Genomic DNA, 21,620 nt, shown 5'->3' on the forward strand with positions numbered 1-21,620 from the left:
ATCCTTCAGAGACATTCCATATGCATTTGCAATGGAAACACATAATGAAAAAATTGGATGCCCCCTTGTACAACTGGAAAGTACACAATATGGGAATGGGAGGAGATAACTAGGCTACTCTACCTGTGCTTGAGGGTGGGGATAGGGTAGTTAGTACTCTTTAGTCCTAATCAAAACTATGAGCATGAGTTGAAAATTCGGAACTCAATACAAACATCCTAAGTTGGCTTATCCCCTCTTGACCAACCCCGTGTTCTAGATTTGTGTTTTGACAAGAAATGATGGGCCAGGGACCTTGCAGAAGAGAAAGTACAACTGCTAATAAATTGAGAATTCCTTCTAAATTTCTTTTCAGAAGTTGCTTTGGACTGGTGTGAACTTGAAGATGGCAACAACAACAATTAAATTATTGCAATGTGCAGGCTAGATTGTTGAATATTGGGGCATCAATTTACCTTAGAAGCGGAGCTCTGGCTATTCAGAATGTCTCCATTGGCTAATGGGAGCAACTAAATTTGATTAACAGCATCATCCTGTAACTAAGATACTGTCTTTGAATGTGTCTTTGAATTCTGAAAATAGCTTTTGCTTGTCTGCACAGAGGATTGAGTGGGATGTGTGTGCATGGAAACTAGCTTGCTAGACAATGGTAAAGTTAGTTGCTCTGTCCACTTTTGCCTCTGGCCCCACCCATCACTGGCATGTAGTTCAAAGGTTGCCCAAAAGGGAATGAAGCCTTTGGGATGGAAACGGTTTCTCATTCCTGGACTATAGGATACGACAGAATCCCCACCCTGTTGGTGCAACATAAGATACACGACCATTGTGAAATAGATGCCGTCATGAATGATGTCACACAAACTGCTTAGGTGTATCTGTGCCAATACTGTACTGTTAGAATCATGGAGTCTCTCTCCTTTCAGCATGATTCATATAGGATAGCTCAGCGCATGGTGATATAATCTTTTGCTGGAAATATAATCACTACAGACAGACTCTCAGGAGACATGCAGAACCTGGCACCCTCAGCTGTACATATGGTCTATTTTATAATGCAATCAGGTTCTGTTATGATTTTTGGTAGAAAAGGAGACAGTGAGCTGATTTGCAGTCATGTAGTGTGGACAAGCAACATGCTGTAGTCAACTATGGTGTCTCTACTGATGAACATTTGGTGAAGGATTTGGGCAGCCTAAGTGGGACATTTGTGGATGATGTGTGAATTCCAAAACAGACATATATTGCTCTAAAATTTGAAAAGAAACAGATTTGGACACAATATCTTTATTATACCTTGGTGTTAAACTATTGATCAGCCCAAATCCCTCCAGTCTTCAAAATGACACCAGCAATTGTCCAAATTGCAAAAACGTTTTATTCATTGTTGAGGTGGTGTTTTTTAAAAAATAATAACTTAGCACATCTTAGTTTTACACACAAATTACAAGAAAGCATCCATCTACAAAATACTGACACCCAAAGTTTATGCCAAGATGGTCTCATCCCGTGTACTACAAACTGGAGCAAATGGGCACTACATGTGAGGGTAGGCTGGAGTCTAGCGAAATCAGGGAGGGCAGCTTTTATATGGATAGTGTGATGAATAGCAGGCAAGAGGAATTACGGTTTCTGAAAGCTGTTCTGAATGTCATGGCAAGCAAAGGTTGAAGAGAAATAGACAGAGCCACCAGTCACAGAAACTATGTTCCAACTAAATACTTTGGTTACAGGAACAGCAGCTCCCAAGGCCAGGACTTTGCAGGCAGTGGACTTGGAGTCCACTCAACAGATTGGGCTAGTGCTCCTCCTCCCAAACACAACAGGACTGGCTCATCACATTCTGAAGTAAGAGATTTAATACATAATACAATCTAAAGCAGAGTGGGGGCCGCTCCTGTAAAACCATTGAAGCCCACAGAATAACATTCCTGAACTGCACCACTGACTGTAATCAGGGCCAGATCAACACATTTTCCTGCTGTCAACGAAGGAAAAAATGCTTGCCCACCACCTTTCTGCAAAAAGCAGCTCATTGGATTAGCAGCTGAATCTTATTTCAGCACTGGTGATGGGACAAGCTAGTTTAGGGGCACAGGATAGCCTGAGGGGCTCATAAAGAGCTATATTTCTTCACTGTGTCTCCACCCTCCCCTTGTTGCCTGAGATGGCTGCCTCACTCCCTCATGGAAGGCTGTACGTCCCTTTGTATTCTAAGATCTGCCATCCAGTAGCCCCTTTGTCTGAAAAGTCATCACTAGGAGGCAGGCTCTCTCTGCCACTGCACGATCCAGATGGACTGCACACCGCCACTTGGAAACTGGAGCAAAACTGAGCATGTGGTGGGTGACCTGGGAGCCAACCCAACTGGAGTCACTGTGGCCAAGGGAGCTCTCTCGCCAGCATCATTTCTGTCAGTAGCTCCAGAATGTCTGCATTCCCAATGACCGGTTGGAAGAAAAGGGCAGTGAGGAGGGCAGGAGGGATGGATTTCAGCGAGGAGGAGATCAGCAGGACATGGGCAAAGCGGCCTTGGTCCTCTGGGTGGAGAAAGGTCATGACTTCTTGGAGTGCTCGCTGAGCTTCTCGCTGAAGGCTCTCGATGTACGAGGAAGCCTTAAGACCAGGCACGTCTGGGAGCAGAGAGAGAGGAGAGAGAAGAGGAAACTCAGATTATTCACAGGCTCTGTGAAAATGTCAAATGATTTGAACGCTTCAATACTGGGCCCCGTCTGCACTACACATTTTAAGCAGCATCATACCACCTTTAAACAGTCATGCCTTCTCTCCGTGAATCCTGGGAGCTGTAGTTAAGGGGTGATGGGAGTTTGGAAACCACTACTTCCCCTCACAGAGCTAACATTCCCAGAGTTCCCTGGGAAGAAGGATTGACTGTTAAACCACTCTGTAGCTCTGTGAGGGGATTAGGGGTCTCCTAGCAACACTCAGCACCCTTAACAAACTACACTTCCCAGGATTCTTTGGGGGAAGCTATGACTGATTAAAGTGTTGTGATACAATGCATTGGGCCCTGGAAGCAGGGGTGGGGGGAATGCAGAAGAAACAAAGGGCATTCAAGTGGACTCACTTGGATGATTTTCATCAGAACATTGTTGCTGGCTGATGGGGCTCTTGTTTTCGCCACCAAGCCAATCCAGAATCAACATGCTCTAGAATGCTTTCTCTACCTTGAAACTCAGAACCTAATCTCTACCAGCTGTCAGTAACTCAGGAGCTTAGAGTGGAGGGTTTCATGAAGGCTACAGGCCTAGCTATCATTTTTTGGAGAAAAAATGAAGTGCTGTGCTATAGTGTTTAGAGCAGGAATTTCAAGAAACGGAATTCAGGCACTCTTAAGAAGCAACAAATTGTCACCCTTAATTTTTTAAAAACCACACTGGGGCAGAGTGATTTGGTCCAGTAAAACTTCATGGGGACAACCCTGTGTCCTAAGCCAAGCAGCAGTGGTTAAAATGCCAGATTAAAACCTGGGAGACTAGGGTTCAAAACACCTCTCATCTCTGAAGCTCACTGGGTGATCTGGGACCAGTTAGTCACTATCCAATCTCTATCCAACCTCGCAGGGTTGTTGTGAGAATAAGGTGGGAAGAACCATATATACAACCCTAAACTTTCTAAAGGAAGAACAGGATGTCAGTGCAATAAACAGTGTTTGGCATACTTATAGCATTTACTGACATTAACGGGCATGACAAACTTAGCACCATTAATTTAAGTGAATCTACTCTGGGCAATTTTTTCTCTCTCTGAGCAAAACTTAGTTGGCTTCAACCCCAGGTTCTTGAAGCAGGTAAATTGGATGCAATCTAGTTTCATCTTACCTCATACTCAGAGGAGGGGCATTGAAATCAATAGACACGATTAACTTAAATCCATTTATTCCAACAGGTGTGCTCTATGGCATAGTTGGATACAAGCCCGCTGTGTGATTTTCTCTCTCCCTCCCCCATGCCCGTGACTGCGCAATTGCACATCGGTAAACAACAGGATTTTAAAAACAAGCACTCTGTGTATCCACTAATCTTCTCTTCAAAGGAAACCAACTCAGCAAAACCAGCCTGGAGCTCTCCACCACTTTGTAGCAGAAAGGTGTGTGATAATCTTTTGCCAGTGAGGATTCATCCAGACCCTAGGGAAATGCTCTTGCTTAGACTATGAACTATCTGTTCATTTCTAGCATGGAAACCTAAGGTTGCACTGGTTCCTTGATAAGAAGAAAGTTAGGATCAACTAAAAAGGTGGATCCATTTAATTAACCAAAAGATTTTGTTTTCAAAAAGCCACCAGAAACAGGCATGTGTGAAGACTGCATTTTGCAAGCACCATCTTAAATGAAGCAGTCTCCCTTCTCTCATAGATGGAAGAAGTTCTCCTTTAAGATTATGCTTCTTTTGATGCATGGATATTATCACCTAAAGGAAGAACAAGTGGGAAACGCAACCAAATGCTGCAGCATGGGTTCCCACCAACCATGGGCTCTTAAAAACAACCAACCAGCCACCCAACCAAAAAACCGCCTCAATTATTTATTTATATCCCACCTTTTTCTCCAAGGAGCTCAAGTTAGCACACATGGTTCTCCCCCTCTTCATTTAATCCCCCACAATAACCCTGTAAGGTAGGTTAGGCTCAGAGGCAGTGACTGGCCCAAGGTCACCCAGTGAGCTTCATGGCCAACTGAGGATTTGACCCCTGGTCCCCCAGGTCCTAGTCTGACACACTTACCACTGCACCACATTGTCCTTTCTCCCATGCCCTCAGTCAGGGCTCTGTGTTCACTGAGCATAATTACTTCTCACTTGAACGTTTCAGGGGTCCCATTTGAGCCTGTCTCCCTCTGGGTTTGTTTACTTCTGTAGTTTAGGGTTCTCCAAAGTCCGTTAATCGCTCACCTCTGGTGAGTAGGTGGTTCTGTTTTGACTGTGCAAGGACCCACACATGCAGAAAAGAGTTTGCTACTAGTACAAAGGATGCTTCTTGTTTTGGAAATATTTTTAAAATCTATTTTTAATGTATTTTTCATTATGCCAGTACTGATCTTATTTGTAAACAATTTTTATATTTACTGCCACTCATTAATTTCTTGAGGATGCATCTTGCTACTGTTTGTACTCATGCCTCAAAAAAGTCATGTCTATTTCAATCTCTGAAAAATAGACCCATAAGATACACACCACCAGGGGTGATGCAGAACCCACAGACTTCGCATCTGTTTGGTGGTTGTTTGTAATTTATATGTCCAAAGAATCTCATGGTTGGTACATTCTTATCAAATATAATTTTATTTGGCGACACTTTATATGCTTTGTGTAAATACGAATCTGTATCCCACCATGGAATATTTTACATAATCCATTCTTTCTTTAGCTTTCTTTCCCCACCTTGTATTTTCATTCTCTTCGCACTTATAACTTTTTTCACGACGTATTTTAATTCGTTGTTTTTTGGTATTTGTAACTTTTATTAAAGCTTTAACAAGAATCATTTTTTTTTACCCTTATCAGATAATTGGCTAAAAATGCATTTGATGAAATGGATTCAAAGTTCTTGACTCAGAATGCAGCCTATGGAAAACACATCCCTAACATGCACTGTTATGATTCTAGCCCTTTTAGTCTACTGTCAATGAAAAGCAATGGCCTTTACAAAGGGCTCCTTTGCTATGCCAGGGTCCAGTGGCACTTACCGGGGTTGAACAGAATTGCGCCCTTCAGATAGGCGTACTCTTTAGGGCTCAGGTCCAGGCTCCAGAAAGAGTTCAGGCTGCACTGGAGACGCTGAACGCTGGCCAGGGTGGGCTGCGCCCTCTGCAGCTCCTGCCTCTTACACGGGCCGTCGAGGAGGATCCTCTCCAGCATGCTGGGGGCTGGGGTCTCCATCACCTCAAAGGTCACCATCTCCTGGACCAAGCCCAGAAGGAAGAGGGGAGCCCAGCAGCTGTCCAGCAGCAGGAGCTGGTCTTTCCAGGGCAGGAGCTGGAAGGAAGGCAAGTTCTTCATGAAGCTGATGGTCTTCACCAAGACATCAGACGCCGCTTGGCAGGTGGCTTGAGGGGTCCGGAGGCAGACGGTGCGGCGCTTCTGGCACAAGCAACGCTTCTGGGAAGGGCTGTGGCTGCCCCTGTGATGGCTCAGGTTCTGGCTCAGGAGGCTGTAGAGGATGGCGTTCTGGTTCTCTTCGTGGTGGCAGGAACACCTCTCGTACTCCATCTCCACGTTGGAGGGCGGCTTGCAGGATCGCTGCTTGGGAGAGCAAATGCTTTATCTGGCCCTGCTGAGCGTGTCCGGTCCCGTTGCAGAGTTTCTTGGTAATTTTTTATGCTATAGGGACCTGGCACCTTCTCTTCGCTTCACACCCTCTTTTTGTCCTTCCAGCAATGGTGGCTGTTGCTTCTCAGCTCTGCTTATAAGGCCCCCGGCAGGGTGAATGAAACCACCCCCCTTCGGCGGCCTTGACCTTCCTTTGACGAGTAGCAGCAGCTCATTGAAAAACAAGTCTGTCCCAAAGTAATTGGTTGGGCAAGCAGCATCTCTACGTGGCACAGAGAAAAGGTTTTCTCAATGAAGGTGCCAGCCAGAGCCAGGAGACTCAGAGGGCTGCCTTATCTGGATTGCCCTTATCAGTATAAACAAAGTCATTAACCCAGCCTGTACCAAGGCACCAAGGCTTCAGGTGTGTAATCAGGTTTCAGGATATGGCAGGGGTCACTGCCAAGGAGTTCACACAACACATCCTGATCACAGCCCAGTGGCAAAACAGCTCATAAAATTCTAACCTTGGAACAAGCAACCTGGAAGTCAAGTTATCTGCAGATTGTTTGTTTAACTCAGACAGTTGCTCTTTGCTGATAACAAAGGAAGGGTAAGGGAGGTGGAGGAGCCAGTAAGTTACTACTAAAAGAAAAAAGGGCAAGTCTGGGTTCCACATGAGGCTGACTCAAGTGCTTTTGCTGCTCTTGGCTGAAAATGAATGGTGGTCTCAACTGCATCTACAAGGGTCGGGGAAAATGAGTGTCCGATTGCAGCCCCCTCATTCTATACCAGTGAAAGCCATGCAATGTTCATGGCTGCGATGAAGTCTTAAACAATTCCAATGAAAATGATTACAGTTAATAAAACTTTCAGTTCTTCTATAGAATAAAATGTTTGGAGCCTTGTAATGTTTAAGCAACATACAGTTGAGGAAAGGAGAAGGTAAAGCACAATGGCAACACTACTTCTACAGCATTAGGAGGGGCAGCTATTGAACTGCTTGGTCACTTTTACTCATTTTGTTCTCTTGTTTTCATTTTAAATGCACCGAGCTCTTGGAAAGAAGACCTGCACCTTTCCCCCTTGTACCCCAGAGGTTTTGGTCCTATGAGGCTCACCACACCTTGCTAAGTCAATGGACAGAAGACAGGATAATCAGACTTGCAAGGAAGAGAAACACATTTCTGCAGGCACAAAACAGGTGAAAGCTTTGTCGTCTGCCAGCCAGCAAGGGTCGGTAGACAACCAAGGCCATTCCAAGGTTCAGAGGATGACAAAAGAGCACAATGGCACAGGGACACTGTATACTGTTGCCTCATGGTGGAAAGTCGAACAGTCATGGGATGGCCACAGGGCGCAAATGAATGGGGTCAATGGCCTGTAGTCAGCTTAGGAAAAAGGGGAAAGGTTGCAGCTTGCACCACAGGGAGCAGGGGTGGAACAGCCCACTGTCAAAGTATGTGAGGGGTGGCTGACATCCTGGAACTTATTTAAAATGACTGGCTACAATGCTGTACATCAGTCTATGTCAACCTGGTGCTCTCCAGGTGTTCAGAACTACAACTCCCATCAGCTGAAACCAGCACTGCCTTGAATGCCATATATTCTATGCCCTTGCCTATATTTTATTCCCAGTCACTGCTCTTCCTTCACTGGAAGAACGAGGGTTCATAAATACTCTAATTACAGTTTAGGAAGGTATGGACAATTTTTTCTTTAATATTCCATACCTTCATAAACTCTGTAAGAGCTGCTAGCTACCTTCTGGTGGCTCAAAAGTTATTCTGGTAGATGGATAACTGGAATATAGTCACATGACACCACATGAAAACTTCACCTTTTTATTTATACATGCAGAATACAAGCCGTTTTTAAAGCAACCACCACAAAAAAATAGAACATGCAGAAGGCTCTTGCTTGGCATGTCCAACACCAAAAGGGGAATGTATGTGGAGTCGCTTCAATGAGGTGGACAGCTGGTCTCTAACAAACCAGAGATCTGTCCGCCATCCAACATGTGTCTGTGAACAGCAGAAAAACCTTGCCTACTGCTAGTTTTAGACACCAGCATTGTTTGTATGGATCAATTCATTTTAGCTACAACAAGAGTAGAGCAAGTCAACCTTTTTGAAGTAACTGATCACTTAACAGACCCTTCCTATTCCTAAATATTGGTTATGTAAGGCCAAATCACCAGCAGTATTGCAACAGGAAGGATAAGGAAGTCATTCTGAAGGGCAAAACCTCTAATATCTGGGGCAAATATACAAGATTGAAGCTCTGAAGTGGGTCCATCAGGGCCTGGCAGAAACAGCTGAGTGACAGATCCAAGTGGAACAACATGTAGGACTGATATACCAGATTCTGATGTGGCCTAAACAGTTTGATACTCCTACACACCACCCATAAGCCTAAACAGAGATGCAAAAGCCATCTATCCCTTTTGCCTCCAAGCTTCTGAACGTAACACTTGAAATACTACAGAAACTTTAGAGGTTATAGAAAGTTCTGACAAGCAGATAGATGGGTGCTTTGTGAAGCTGCTTCTCGTGCTTTCATTTTAACGTCTAATGGGAACTTCCTTGAGTGAAGTGCTTATCACTCCAACACAAGCTATTCCTTGGGAACAATGGTGCAAGTGCAACAAGCATGAGACACCCGTGGATCAAATTTGTCAGTATTTTTTCTTGCAACGTCTGAAAATGCTCAGCGTTGTTGCACTGAATTAGAAGTCTGCAGGGGTTGCTTTGTTTGTAGAAGGAAGGCTGCAGGAAGACTTTCAGCTCTGATTTCAAGAGTAGGAGCTGGGAGAGTAGAGGATGACGAAGGCTGAGTGTCTCTCTTGCTACTTAAATTATTATATTTTAAATGATACTTCCTAGACACTAAGCAAGAACCAAGGGACAATCTGATAGTACTCCCTTTTCCCATCACTCCTTCCTCTCCCTGAAATATTCTTCCCTGTGAAAAGGTAAAATGGGCCTTAGGTGATTGATACTGCTGTTGAAAATCCAGAAGCGTAAGCAGTGTGCTACACGGATTAACCAGTGCAACTCTTTTTACACAGAAAGTTCACTCTGAGGTGATGTGAGCAGTCCCAGGGCTGGGTGAAACGACTATACCGTCTTGCTGATTTATTTTCATTTATATTTTATCCTAATGAGTTTAGAGGAGGGGAGGGGAGAAGAAAAAGGCCAACCATATCAGTTGAATTTTGCTTTTGAGAAATCCATTTCTGGATGCTGTTCCATGAACCTGTAAATATGAGAGAAGCACACATTAGTTGAAAAAGCTAGTAAAGAAGAATCAGAAAGGCAATGTTATGAGTCCGTGAAAATCAGTATTGCCCTCCCTAGGACCATGTACCTACTCTGAGTTTCACTTGCCAGGTAAAAATGAATTTACTTAAAAAATCAGGATTGTGTTGCTGCTTTCAGCATTTATTTATAGCTCTTTTATGCTACTGTACACTCTGGGGTTTCAAGACAGTTTATAAGAGTTACTGTTTTGGTTGACAGATGCTTTGTTTTTTTAAAAAAAATCACATTGTTTTTATTATGGTCCACATGCCTCGTGTTTTATTGGTTGATGTTTTACCACTGGGGGTTTGGGGAATTGCATCAAGCTGAAAACAGATTCCACACTTTGATATTGCCCATTTTGGTTGTTGCATGTTTGAGTTCATGTGCAGTGTTAGGGAAGATGCCCTCACTGCTACACGATGTCAACTTCATTATGCAGTCTAACCAGCTGGCTCAGGGAAAAGGCCCACCTAGTCCAGCATTCCATTCTCACAGGGGCCAACCAGATGCCAATAAAAAGCCCATAAGCAGGACTGCAGCACAACATGCTTTTCCCCACGTGTGATTCTCAGCAACTGGTATATACTTGTGAAAGGGTCGGTTTTGTGAAGGAAAACACACTACTGGCCCCTGGGCCATTATCTGAAAAATAAAGCAGCCTCTTAAAGGCAGGCAGCTGTCATACTGGTTATTAAAGTCATTAAGCTACTGCAGGACCACCATCCACCCTGTCTTGGAACATCACAGGTGACCCTGATATCATTATGACTCTGACTAACTGTAGCCTATGATGCTGCCTTAAGTCTCCCATTAGCAGTATCAGTAAAATTGCCCCATAACGACGTACTACAGTTGTAAATGAGGAATGACAAATTAATCTAACGTGCCCTTGGGAACTATTAGCTTCAGTTCAGACACGTAGCACCTGGCTTATAGAAATGAGTTTTCAAGTCTATGCAAACATCATTTCTGTTTGTGCAATAAGAACACCATGGACTGAAGGGGAACCTTAGAGAAAAACATGTTTAAAAGTCAGGCTTCAGATCTTTCTGGAAGATTTGCTCTGACTTGGGTCTCTTTACCACCAAAACCATGCCAGGAACACTACACAGAAGTATTCAATCTTTTATGCAGCACTTAGCTCATGACCTTGTTTATTTTGGTGACAAATCTGTTCTTTATATTATATTTTTGCAATTCTCCAGTTACAAATGAAAGAAAGAATATAAACACATTAACATTCAAACGAAGAGAAAATGTGGTGGTGGTGAAACAATATATGGAAGGGGACTGAAGGGAAAAGTGGGTTAAGGTGCATCAAGCACATGAAAGATACAGATGAACGATGATTCTGCAAGTTAGATCTTTATACTTTGCCCAATTGATGGGATGAAGTTCAAAGCATTGCCTTAAAGTCACTCCACTGGACACATGCGTAGTCTGGCAAAACAGGCAAGTAGCTGGGTGGTCTATGCTAGTGAGCAACAGCAAAGAGATTGTATGCTTCCAAGTTACCAGGTTCCATACATTTGTCACCTGGCAAGTCATTTTGGACTGGCAATCTTAAAACTATCAGCCTGTATTTGTCTAGCAGCCACAGGCAGCAAAAAACCGTGCATGGGTGATTGAATATCCAGCAAAGCAAGCAGGTAGGCTGCCAGAGGATAAAAATCATTGCCCAGCATAGAAATGTAGCAGGATGCCCATTTCTCATTTGCCAGCCACCAGCAGGCCACTAACTTTCATGGGCTTTTTTACAAGACTGCTACAAATCCATTCTCTCACAACCTGTTTGCTTATTGTACTATTAAATGTACATCTAATGTGCTATCTTGGATAAGAAAGAGGACACCTTTACTAGATGAATAACTGCACATGGTCTACTAGTGTATTTGAGGGTTGTTTGGCCCAAAGTCAATGAGCTCAGATGTGAAGCAGCTAAATTATTATTTAAATCAGCCTCCTTACCATTACAGCCATTAGCAGCAGTGAAGGGAAAATAGGATTCATGGTGGAAATCTTGAAAAAGATCCTGTTTTTGACTTGGACATATATTTGAGGAAAGTGCAAATTCTCAGCTCATCAGCAACACTAAAGACTTCTTCTGAAGCATTGAACGAAGCTCTACAGGTAACAGAAGCAGATGCTGCTGCATTTGATGCTTGCCAATATTAAGACAGTGCATAGCACCTCAGTTCTACTCAGAGTAGACCCACTGAAATTTATAGTTCTCAGCTGATCATACCCATTAATTTCAGTGGGACCATTCTGAGGCTATGGATGCTGCTATTGTGATCAGCCTCTTGTTCTGGCTTTGAAGCACATGGCGATTACAGTCACACAGCACGTAATTGTGCCAAGCAGAGATGGTACTGCCAGGTAGGTAGCTGTGTGCCCTGTAGTTACCCTCTTTCCAACCCAGAGAGCAGGAAGCATCACCCTGCATGGCCTTAACAGGATAATTACTCACAGAAGCATATAGGCAACCTCTGCCAAACAGGGCAATAAAGCTATAAATGAATGTCTAGAGATCCATCTATTGCTGGGGTGAAAGAGGTTAGGCAATCTGGCTCTGAGGAAATTATAGTTACACACCACGTAATTGATAAAAGCCGAGATGGTACTGCCAGGTCATTTGTTCCTGGACAGTGCCCTACTCCCTGGACCTAGAGCTGAACTAGAGCTACAGGTGAGCCATTTCTCACCAACAAGGACTTCTTGGATTCATTGGCCACCAAGATGTGGGTTGGTTTGTGATGCTGTTGACTATACGGATATTTTACTGATTTTGAATTTTAAACTATCAAGGGTACAGGTAATTTGGTGGTACAGCAATGCACAAATGCAGATATCTGTGCTCAGAAAGCGACCCTTCATACTTTCCCCTCATATTCCCCATGAGACACACAAACTGGTCTTACTCACTTTTTCAGGATGTCCTGCTTCTTCTGCTCATCAGATGTGGGGAGCCCCATTGATTTCTGCCGCTGGTCATACATCATTTTCTCCACCATGCTGCGGGTTTCACTATCCAGATCTGATAACTGGTTGCAATGGGAACAAAGCAATGTGGTTTCACTATGGTGTGGGGAATAATTGAAATTCACGCCCCAGCCCTTTCCTTCTCAGCACTTTCTAGCTGCTGCCTTCCTGGCAGCAGCGCATACCAAGGATCTCTGAGTCACGGGCTGAGCAGCCAGAACCACTGCTGGCAGCAGCATATAAAAGGAGAAACCTGTGCCTCTTTAGGGAAGCACACCAACTTCTGAGAACCACAGGATTGTGTGTAATGACTTTGTGTTCTATGAGTTCTCCCATTGAAGATGGCACAAAATCTTGACAATTTTTGAACCAAGGAAAGGTATTCATTGTGGGAAATACATCAGGAAAGGACAGTGACAGAGCATTTGCTTTCTATGCAGAAGTTCAATCCATGGCATTTCTAGGAACGGCTGGGGAAGACCCCTGTCTGAGACCCTGGGGAGCTGCTGCCAATCAGTATAGACAATACTGAGCTAGATAAACCAATGGTCTGATCTGACAGAAGACAGCTTCCTCTGTTCTGACCCAGTGAACACTATCAAATGATGAACTCTCCAGATGAATAGTATATGTACTTGTTCCATGAAACAACAAGCTGTCACTCATCCTTTTAAATAAAAAATTAAGAGCATGAAATGAGCCCTGTTGGATCAAACCAAAGGCTTATCTAGTCCAACATCCTGATTCTTACAGTAGCCAACAAGATGCCTGTCAAAAGCCCACAAGCAGGGCATGACCACAACTGAGCAGGAAAAGCACTCACTTTTGAGTTCTCTGGGTTAATTTTCTTGGTGTTAATCTCTGGGTCTGTTTGGACTAACTTGTTCCACCATTCCATCTTGTTGATCTAAAAGAAACAAGATTGCAGAATTAAATGTTTTCACAACCAGCGTTAGTCATTAAAATTGTTATCGTAGGCTAGGGCAACCCAAAGTAATTTACAACCAAAAAGGCAGTAAAGCCAAGAGGAAACAGATTAAAAAAATATCACCCACTTCCTAAAAGGCTGCAGATAGTTTAAGACCAAAGGCCTCGTTATAGGGAAAAGTTTTCGCCTAGTGCCTAAATATATATGACGACGGTGCCAGGTGAACCTCCCTGGTGAGAGCATTCCACGGAAAAGAGTACCTGCTCTGAAAAGCAGGGGGTGAGGAAGGGGACGTGGGATAGAAAGGGAGGTGGCCAAAGATTTTCAGATAACATCCTGGCCTTGTGGCTCACTGTGGCATGGTAGCCCATTTGATTTGGATGATCAGACAAAACAAAAAGTAGTATTCATATTGCGAGCTCAGTTTTTGAAGCTCCTCTCTTCAACTGGACATTCAACAGCACATTCAAGAATTTACAACTCTACCAAAATTAGGCATGAACATGGTCTGAATCTTTTGCTGTTACCTTCTCCAGATGCACAGTGACTATTTTCCCATCCTCAATCAGCCATGAACTCTCCTCCACCTTCACCTCATTATATAAGTCTTCATCAATCACAGGTGGGTGGCCCTTCAGTCCCACCTTCAGGTGCCGTCTCTGTATGTCGACCAACATATCCTTGCCCTTCAGCCTGAAGTTGACTTTAAATGGGACGGCCAGCTAGATAGGAGAGGGAGCATTGAATCCACACATATAAACCTCTTGTACAGACAATTTGTTAACCGTTACTTGCGGCAATCTATTCCGCCACGGATGCTATATCAGGTCTCCAAGTTTTTTCTTTCTGGAACTGATTCTGTGTCCCAAACTAGTATAGTCTGAAGCAGTCATTAATTAACAAGACTGAGACCCAGGAACAACAACTCCCAATGTTATTCACCTCCCGTCTGTATTTTCCCCCCTTAACAATCAATGCAGGACATACTTGTCTTTTTATGACTCATCATTAAGTTTATCACCTAGTTAAAACATCTCATGTTCTTTTTAAAAAACCATATACTTACATCCAGTTCAGAGAGGGTCTGTGTCCACCTGTAGTTTGGAAGGTCTGCCCCATTCCCAGAGTTTGGTTTAAGCTTGCCTTTGTCCTTCTCATCTTCTTCCTCCTCATCTGTATCCTAGACAAAACAGTAAAAATACTTCTTAGTATTCAACTTTTAGCAAGCCAATTTCATGTAGTCTTTTCCCTGCCTGTTGTATCTTCTGTATAATTGGTGGTTCAGAGGTTCTGCATGAACCTTCTTGAAAGATTATCTTGCTCATGAATCTAATTTTTAATAGTTCTAAGGCCTCAACAACTCCTATGTGGGTTCTTTGAAACAAAGCAATCCAGAGGTTTTCCAGTGTTCACATGTATAAACTCTAGAATTCTATTCTGGTAAGCATACTGTGTGAGCATCCACCACCAAAAACCATCTTAAACCAATGTAGGTTTAAGATGGGAACCAATATCTGTTCACAAGTTTCAAAAACTTCTGAGAATACATTACCTGTTTGCTGGACTCAGGAGATTCCACTGGATTCTCAGCAGGCTTGGAAGGGATACCTTGGGCCTCATTTTCTTTCTTCTCTTTTTTCTGTTTTAGAAGATAACAGTTGAGATCTACAAACCTCTGTGAAATGTTATTTACTGTTAATAGCAGTAGCACCCTGCCCCTTTGTTAGTTCAAAGCGGCTAGGGGGGAGGGCTTTTTGCTACTTCAAAGCACTATAAGTAGTTGTGATGATTTTGCCATGTGGAACATTGTGGGGAATTTCCAGATACAGAATGTATAACGGTCTGGGAAGTGCTATGCCTTAGAACATAAGCAAAGAGAAGGAACTGATTGGAGATATTCTAAGACAGTATCAAAATAATTCTATAGGAGTTGATGCTTTCATGGTTGGTTAAATGCAGTCTTCAGTCAAATGGAAAGCCACTGATAACCAATCAAGCCAGACAGACATAAGCAACATACTTGTTCTTCCATTACAGTGAAGATCCAGTTACAGCAAATGAGATTCACACCTGGTCAATTTCCAGTTGCAACCTTTCTGCCTCCTCCTCAGTCAGTTCTTTAATCCTTGGCTCACTTTCTTCCTGTTTTTCTTCTTTGGCAAGTTTTGCAGCACGCTCTGCTTTCTCCCGCTTTTCTGCCTCTTGACGGGCCTTCTTCTCTTTCTGTGCTTTCAGAGCTAGCTTGTTGTGGCGACTGAATGTCTCTGTGATTAACTGGGGAGACGGAATAAATCCTGTGAAAAACTAGTTAAGAAGCAGCATCCTGTAGTAGACAAAATGGCTTTATCTTTCTCTGTGGTCTAACTTAAGCCGTGCTCTTCTATGAAAGGAAGGTACTTAGTATCAATTCCACCCCCACTCCTCCAATTTGATACATTTGGTGATAAAGGGGATCAGGATTACTTTCATATCACTTTCAAGTTCTATCATCAGCCATTTTTTTAATGGGACAGACACATGATGTGACAACCATTAGCAATAGAAAGGCTATTAATTAATTAATTAAATTTCTAGATCACCCTTCATCACAAGATCTCAGGGAGGTTCACAGAATAAAATACAAGATAAAATACAAGAAAATAATTAAAACAAAAACAACAAAACAATAATGCCCCCTCCCCACAAACACACTTAAAAGGTTGTAAAATATTAATCTGCCAAGGGCCTGACTGAAGAGGAATGTTTTCGTCTGATGCCTAAAAATATATACAGTGGTACCTTGGTTTAAGAACAGCTAAGTTTATGAACAACTTGGATTAATAATGCTGCAAACCCAGAAGTAGGTGTTTTGGTTCGTGAACTTTGCCTTGGAAGCAGAACATGTTTCGCTTCCTGTTGAGTGTAAATTGAGTCCCCCGCTGCTATGGGAAAGCACATCTTGGTTTCAGAACGGACTTCCGGAACGGACTACATTTGTAAACCAAGGTACCACTGTACTGAAGGAGCCAGGCAAACCTCCCCGGGGAGAGCATTCTACAAAAGGAGAACCACTACAGAAAAGGAGGCACATGAATAAGGGCCTCAGATGATGAATGCAGAGTCTGGGACAATTTGTATGGGGAAAGGGGGTCCCTGAAGTACTGAGGTCTTGAGATTCCTATCAACTAGGGAGCTTTTCTTCCATCAGGGCTCATTAAAAAAAGTTACTTGCAGTAACTTATCAGCCCTTTCCCCAAGAGCCCAGAGTTGGAATGACAGGAATACCTTTGCCCACAATTCAGGGAAAAGAGAGAGAGAGGGGCGTGGGGAGAGGAGAGAGACTGAAGGTCAGGGCTCTAATATGTTTGCTGCAAGAGGTGATGTAGTCATCTGACTGCATAACAGACTGAATTTTAAGAATTCCTGCTGCTGGGTGACCTTCACAGCTGCTGCAGCAACTAAAGGCCATGAACAGAAGCACTGACATTGGAACACATGATCCAGCGTGCCCTTTGGACAGTGACATGTTGAAGACTTGTGCCTACTGAAAAAAAACAGATTAAAATCTTGTGTCTCACATTTTAAAAAAATAGAAGCAATCTTTAGATAGTGTGTAACTTAGATATGAATTGAGAAATCTCTGGTTCCATCCATAATATGGAATCTGACTTGTTAGCATAGACTCTGGTAGCTGTAACTGAATTGTATGTTTCTACTGACCTCCCCCCTCTCATTTTATCAACTTTTTAAAAAGCAGAAAAGCATTCCTCCGTAACATGAATTCCTGTTTCCATGTCCCTAACACCTATTGTTCCACAATGTCCACTGGCTTCTTGCATTCCTCAGGATTCTGCCAGGTAAAGAAAAATCCAAACTCTTAAATCCCTGAACTTTTTTTCCACTTTAAATATTAATATTCCGCCCCCTCCAACAAGTGCAACACAAAAGAAAACCTTGTTGCAATAATCCCACTTCCACTTCTTTTATTGACTTGAGAAACAGGCTTGGGTTGAACTTCTAAGGACAAAAGGAATGGCCTGACATGGAAAATATCTCAGAGAATGGAAGGGCAACCTGTAGCGTTAATGATGCATAGAGGGTGCAATATCTCACTTCTTATACAGGGCCTCATTTAAGACCTCAGTGGTTTAAAAAAAACCTCCACATTTCTATGTAGATTGATTTTATTTAATCTAATTCCTAGTTGTTGTTGGGGAATACAGATTTCTCTGAAGTTCTTACATTCACTGGAAGATTAAGTAAGAGTTGTCAAATTCTAAAGGTAGGCTATGTCATATGCTTCTCCTCCTAAAATTAGCAAAGGAACTAAATAATCACATAGCATCTAAGATCACCAGCAGCATTTCTCACATGGTTAAGCAAACTTTTCTATTGGGGGTGGGGGCGGGGGCAAAGCTACCACTGCAGAAGTGGACTTTAGTGCTTTTCTAGGAGTGAACAAACAGAGCAAGCTGGAATTATTGATCCATTGGTGTCTGTTGGAGTTAACTCAGTACGTCTCAGCATGCTTGCTTTTGAAGCTAGCCTTTGTTCAAACAGCAGCAAAAAAAAAAAAATCACAACCAAACAACCTCTCCACTCTCCGAAAAGGTTGTTAGTAGTGTCATCTGCAGATGTGTATATGCTCCTGGCCTTTCACAACTGAGACGTGTGTTTATTGGGGCCCATCTTATACCTGTGACAGCTCTGCTGCGGCTGTTTTTAATTCTGAATTTTAAATTGCTGCAATCCTCCCTGTGACCTGCTGGTGAAGGGCTGGTGAAGGGCGGGTAGGAAACCCAGCCAGAAGGCGGGGTATAAGTAATAAATTATATTATTATTATAAATTTAACAACAACTGATAAACAGGATACCTTCTCAGCGGCACCCTCTTCTCCTCCTACAAAGAAATCAGTCTTGCGCCTCAAGAAGCTAAAAAAGGTGTTCACAAGCTGTAAGGAAAGGATACAATATGTTTTCAAGAACTTGTTCTAAACTCCACAATGAGGAATATGCTCTTTAAAAATTCAATGTCTCTTACAAGTGATCTGATTTGTAAAAGAGCTCCCAATATTGTTACAGTAGCAATGCAATATATGAAATTAATGGCTGCTAATAATATTTCACTATCAAACTTTGCAATCATGATGTCAAAATGCTAAATGCCTTCTTACATACCTTTCTGTTCTTGTTAGTTACAGATAGGTAGCCGTGTTGGTCTGCCATAGTCAAAACAAAAAAAATTCCTTCCAGTAGCACCTTAAAGACCAACTAAGTCAGTTCTTGGTATGAGCTTTCGTGTGCATGCACACTTCTTCAGATACACACTTGTTAGGTTATACATAATGGGAACTGAAGCTCTCAAAGAGGATGTGCAAAAACAACAAATTGCAAGGAAGTTGCCTAGTTGGACAAACAATTTTGTTTTTAATTCATATTTTTTCCACAATATACATATGATTGACTGCCACTGCAAGATGATGTGATGGCCACAAACTTAGTCAGCTTTTAAAAAGGATTTGGCAAATTCATGGAGCAAAGCACTATTTAACATAATGGTAGCTAAATGGAAGCTCCATATTTCATAACAGCAGGAAACCCATCGCCCTCCAACTGTTGTTAGATACCAATACCCATCAACCCCAGAAGCAAATCACGTTACTCAACTGCAGTGTGATTTGCTTTATTATCAAGCCCAACAACCCAGATGGAAAACCACTGTTTGCTCAAAAATCAATAATTATCTAGAAGCTAGCTATGGTCACAGTTTCTAAGGACTTCAATAGGCTAAGGTCCATGTAACCTAGGAACCAGCAGCAAGTCAGATGTCACTTAGGTGCTTGCAAGCAGAATGTGAAAAAGGCTTTCTCTCCAGCATAAAGTATTCCGATACTGGCTCTATAGAGCAGAGGTGTGGGGCCAGTATCCCTCTAGATGTTACAGAACTAAAATTGCCACCATTTCTGGCTGCTGGAGTTGATGGAAGTTGGCATTGCAATAGTTGACGGATCATGGGTTCCCCACCCATACAAAATATGGAGCTTCCATTTACCTATCATGGCTAATAGTAACAGGCTTTTGCTCCATGAATTTGCCAAATCCTCCTTAAAGCTATCTAAGCTTGTGACCATTATCCTATAAATTTATTTTGGAAAACAGTTCTTTTGACCAGTCCCGCACCTGTTATTAGCCAACTTATTAGGTGACCTTGAGTTTTAATATTATAAGGGGAAACTGTTTTCTATAGAGGTCAATATAAATGAAACTGGAAACTTTTGCTTTATGAAACTTAAGTGTATTACAATTATGTCCGTACATGTGATCTTAACACCTTTTGCTGTCTGTTTATGGCACACTTAGATCAACATTTTATGTATCCTTGAATGGCAACAGAAGTTGGATTCTTGTCAAGAAATGGATTTTTAGGGTCTATGCTGTTCTTTCATTAAAACACAGGAATTTCCTCCTATGTCATAAATCAGCATCACATAATACTGAAGGGTGGTCTTATGCAAAAAGCCTACTGTGTTGTCTAAACAGGTGCTTTCTACATTGCACAGAAGCACATACAGGCATCCCCACACTTATGCAGAGAATACTTTCCGGACCTCCACACATATAAGTGAAATCATGTAAAGTGGGGAGCACCCTCTGCATGCCTATTTCCCCCTGCTCTCCAATCCAGACCAAAATATCGAAGTTGAAGCTCTGGGGGCAGATGGAGGCTGTGCAGAAAAGCAGCTGTCAGGCTGGGAGGCTGAGCAGCCTAAACAAAACCCAGCTGTGCCTCCAGTCTCTGCAGGGCATCCTCAGCTTTCAGTGACATCCTCTTCAGGCTCCAGGGAGGGTCTTCTCACAAGCCAAGAGAACTCTCCAGCTCTCTCCTGCCATTTCCTGGTAGGATTAAAGTTATTTATTTATTTCCTGGCACTGTGCCTATATGCAGTTGCAGATGGGTAGAATGCACTAAGAGGTGTTTGTGCGCCTGTATTTTGAAGGTACCATTTCAAACTTTTTCATGGTGCTTATGGAACTCTCCCAAGATCTAATGGAAGGCATTCACACTTTTCCATTATGTCAAGCAACAAAGTGAGTACTATGCTGGCTATCAATGCACCTCCTAGAGACAGGATACTAGTTAGATGAACCATAAATTTGACCTAGAAGAAATAATAAAACAGTGTCAGAACACAGTGGGTTAAAGTAATGGGGCGGGGGGGGGGAATCGACAAGACGTTGCCTCCCTCTCCTGGAGCAACCCTGCAGGTGTCCAAAAGAATTGATCCAGAGATTCCCCACTCCTCTGGAGCATATTTGGAGGAGGTGCGGGGAGATGCAGGGGAGGGAAAGAGGAAGGTGAAGTCATCCAATTTGGTGGCCATCAGTTGCATTTCATGGCAGGTGTTTTTAACATGCGGGCAGCAGCTGTCGCCTGCTGCTCTTCACCACCAAACGGTATTCGGAGAGAAGGGAAATCCTGAGGGGGAGGGGCTAGGCCAGCGAGGGGGTTCGCGAAAGAGAGACTCCAGGAAGGGAGACGGTTAAACGGCGGAGCGGGAGGAGAACTCGGATGAAGGGCCTCCCTTCCTGCCCTCCATCTTACCTCCCGGACGCCGCCTTGGTGCTGCTGGGCCATCGCGAGCAACATGCCGTCGAAGCGCTCCTCGCTATCCGTCCCATCCTCCCCGCTGGCCCCCATCGCCCGCTTAACCGCTTCGCTCTTATTTCAGCTCCGACCACAGACGCTCCGACCTCGCTCCTCTGTTACCAGCACGCTCCGTCAGCGGCGACCCCGGAAGCGGAAACAGCGCGCACTCTGCCGAACCCGTTCCTCGGCAGGCTTCTGGCCAACCGCCGGCTTCTCTGCGTTAACTGGCAAGCGTCTCGTCCAATCAGAGATGAAAGGGAAGGTCAGGGGACGAACCGTTGGTGGCGGTGTTGGGCTCCGTTTGGCGTCCGTTTCCGTGGTTACCGGTTTCCGATGTGCGCGAAGGACGACGGGAAGCTCTAGAAAGCTCTCGTTCATTCCGGACGCGCGCGGAGTCTAAAGCTCGCACGTTGGTCGCACCGGAGCTTGGTGTTTATTTATGGCTTGAAATAACGATTTAAGGCGGGAGCTCTGTACTCGCTTACCTTGGGATTTCTCCCCATTGAACTCAA

The 21,620-nt window shown here is 43.4% G+C and overlaps 2 protein-coding genes across 2 annotated transcripts; both read right to left on the reverse strand.

Annotated features, from left to right (window-relative positions):
* Positions 1 to 1,268: 1,268 nt before the first annotated feature.
* NR0B2 (nuclear receptor subfamily 0 group B member 2) lies at positions 1,269 to 6,566 on the reverse strand. Its single transcript, XM_081920919.1, has 2 exons — positions 5,705 to 6,566; positions 1,269 to 2,630 (listed from the first exon to the last, which is right to left on the reverse strand). The coding sequence occupies exons 1-2, from the start codon at positions 6,225 to 6,227 to the stop codon at positions 2,371 to 2,373; spliced, it is 783 nt and encodes a 260-aa protein (XP_081777045.1). The 5' UTR covers positions 6,228 to 6,566; the 3' UTR covers positions 1,269 to 2,370.
* Positions 6,567 to 8,094: 1,528 nt separating this feature from the next.
* NUDC (nuclear distribution C, dynein complex regulator) lies at positions 8,095 to 21,264 on the reverse strand. Its single transcript, XM_081920815.1, has 9 exons — positions 21,064 to 21,264; positions 18,335 to 18,412; positions 15,552 to 15,755; positions 15,034 to 15,120; positions 14,548 to 14,661; positions 14,009 to 14,203; positions 13,377 to 13,460; positions 12,497 to 12,615; positions 8,095 to 9,524 (listed from the first exon to the last, which is right to left on the reverse strand). Exons 1-9 carry the CDS (start codon positions 21,157 to 21,159, stop codon positions 9,473 to 9,475), a joined length of 1,029 nt encoding a protein of 342 aa, XP_081776941.1. The 5' UTR covers positions 21,160 to 21,264; the 3' UTR covers positions 8,095 to 9,472.
* Positions 21,265 to 21,620: the final 356 nt, after the last annotated feature.

Source organism: Podarcis melisellensis (genome assembly GCF_964234715.1).
Source record: "Podarcis melisellensis genome assembly, chromosome: 8".
NCBI classification, from domain to species: Eukaryota; Metazoa; Chordata; class Lepidosauria; order Squamata; family Lacertidae; genus Podarcis; species Podarcis melisellensis.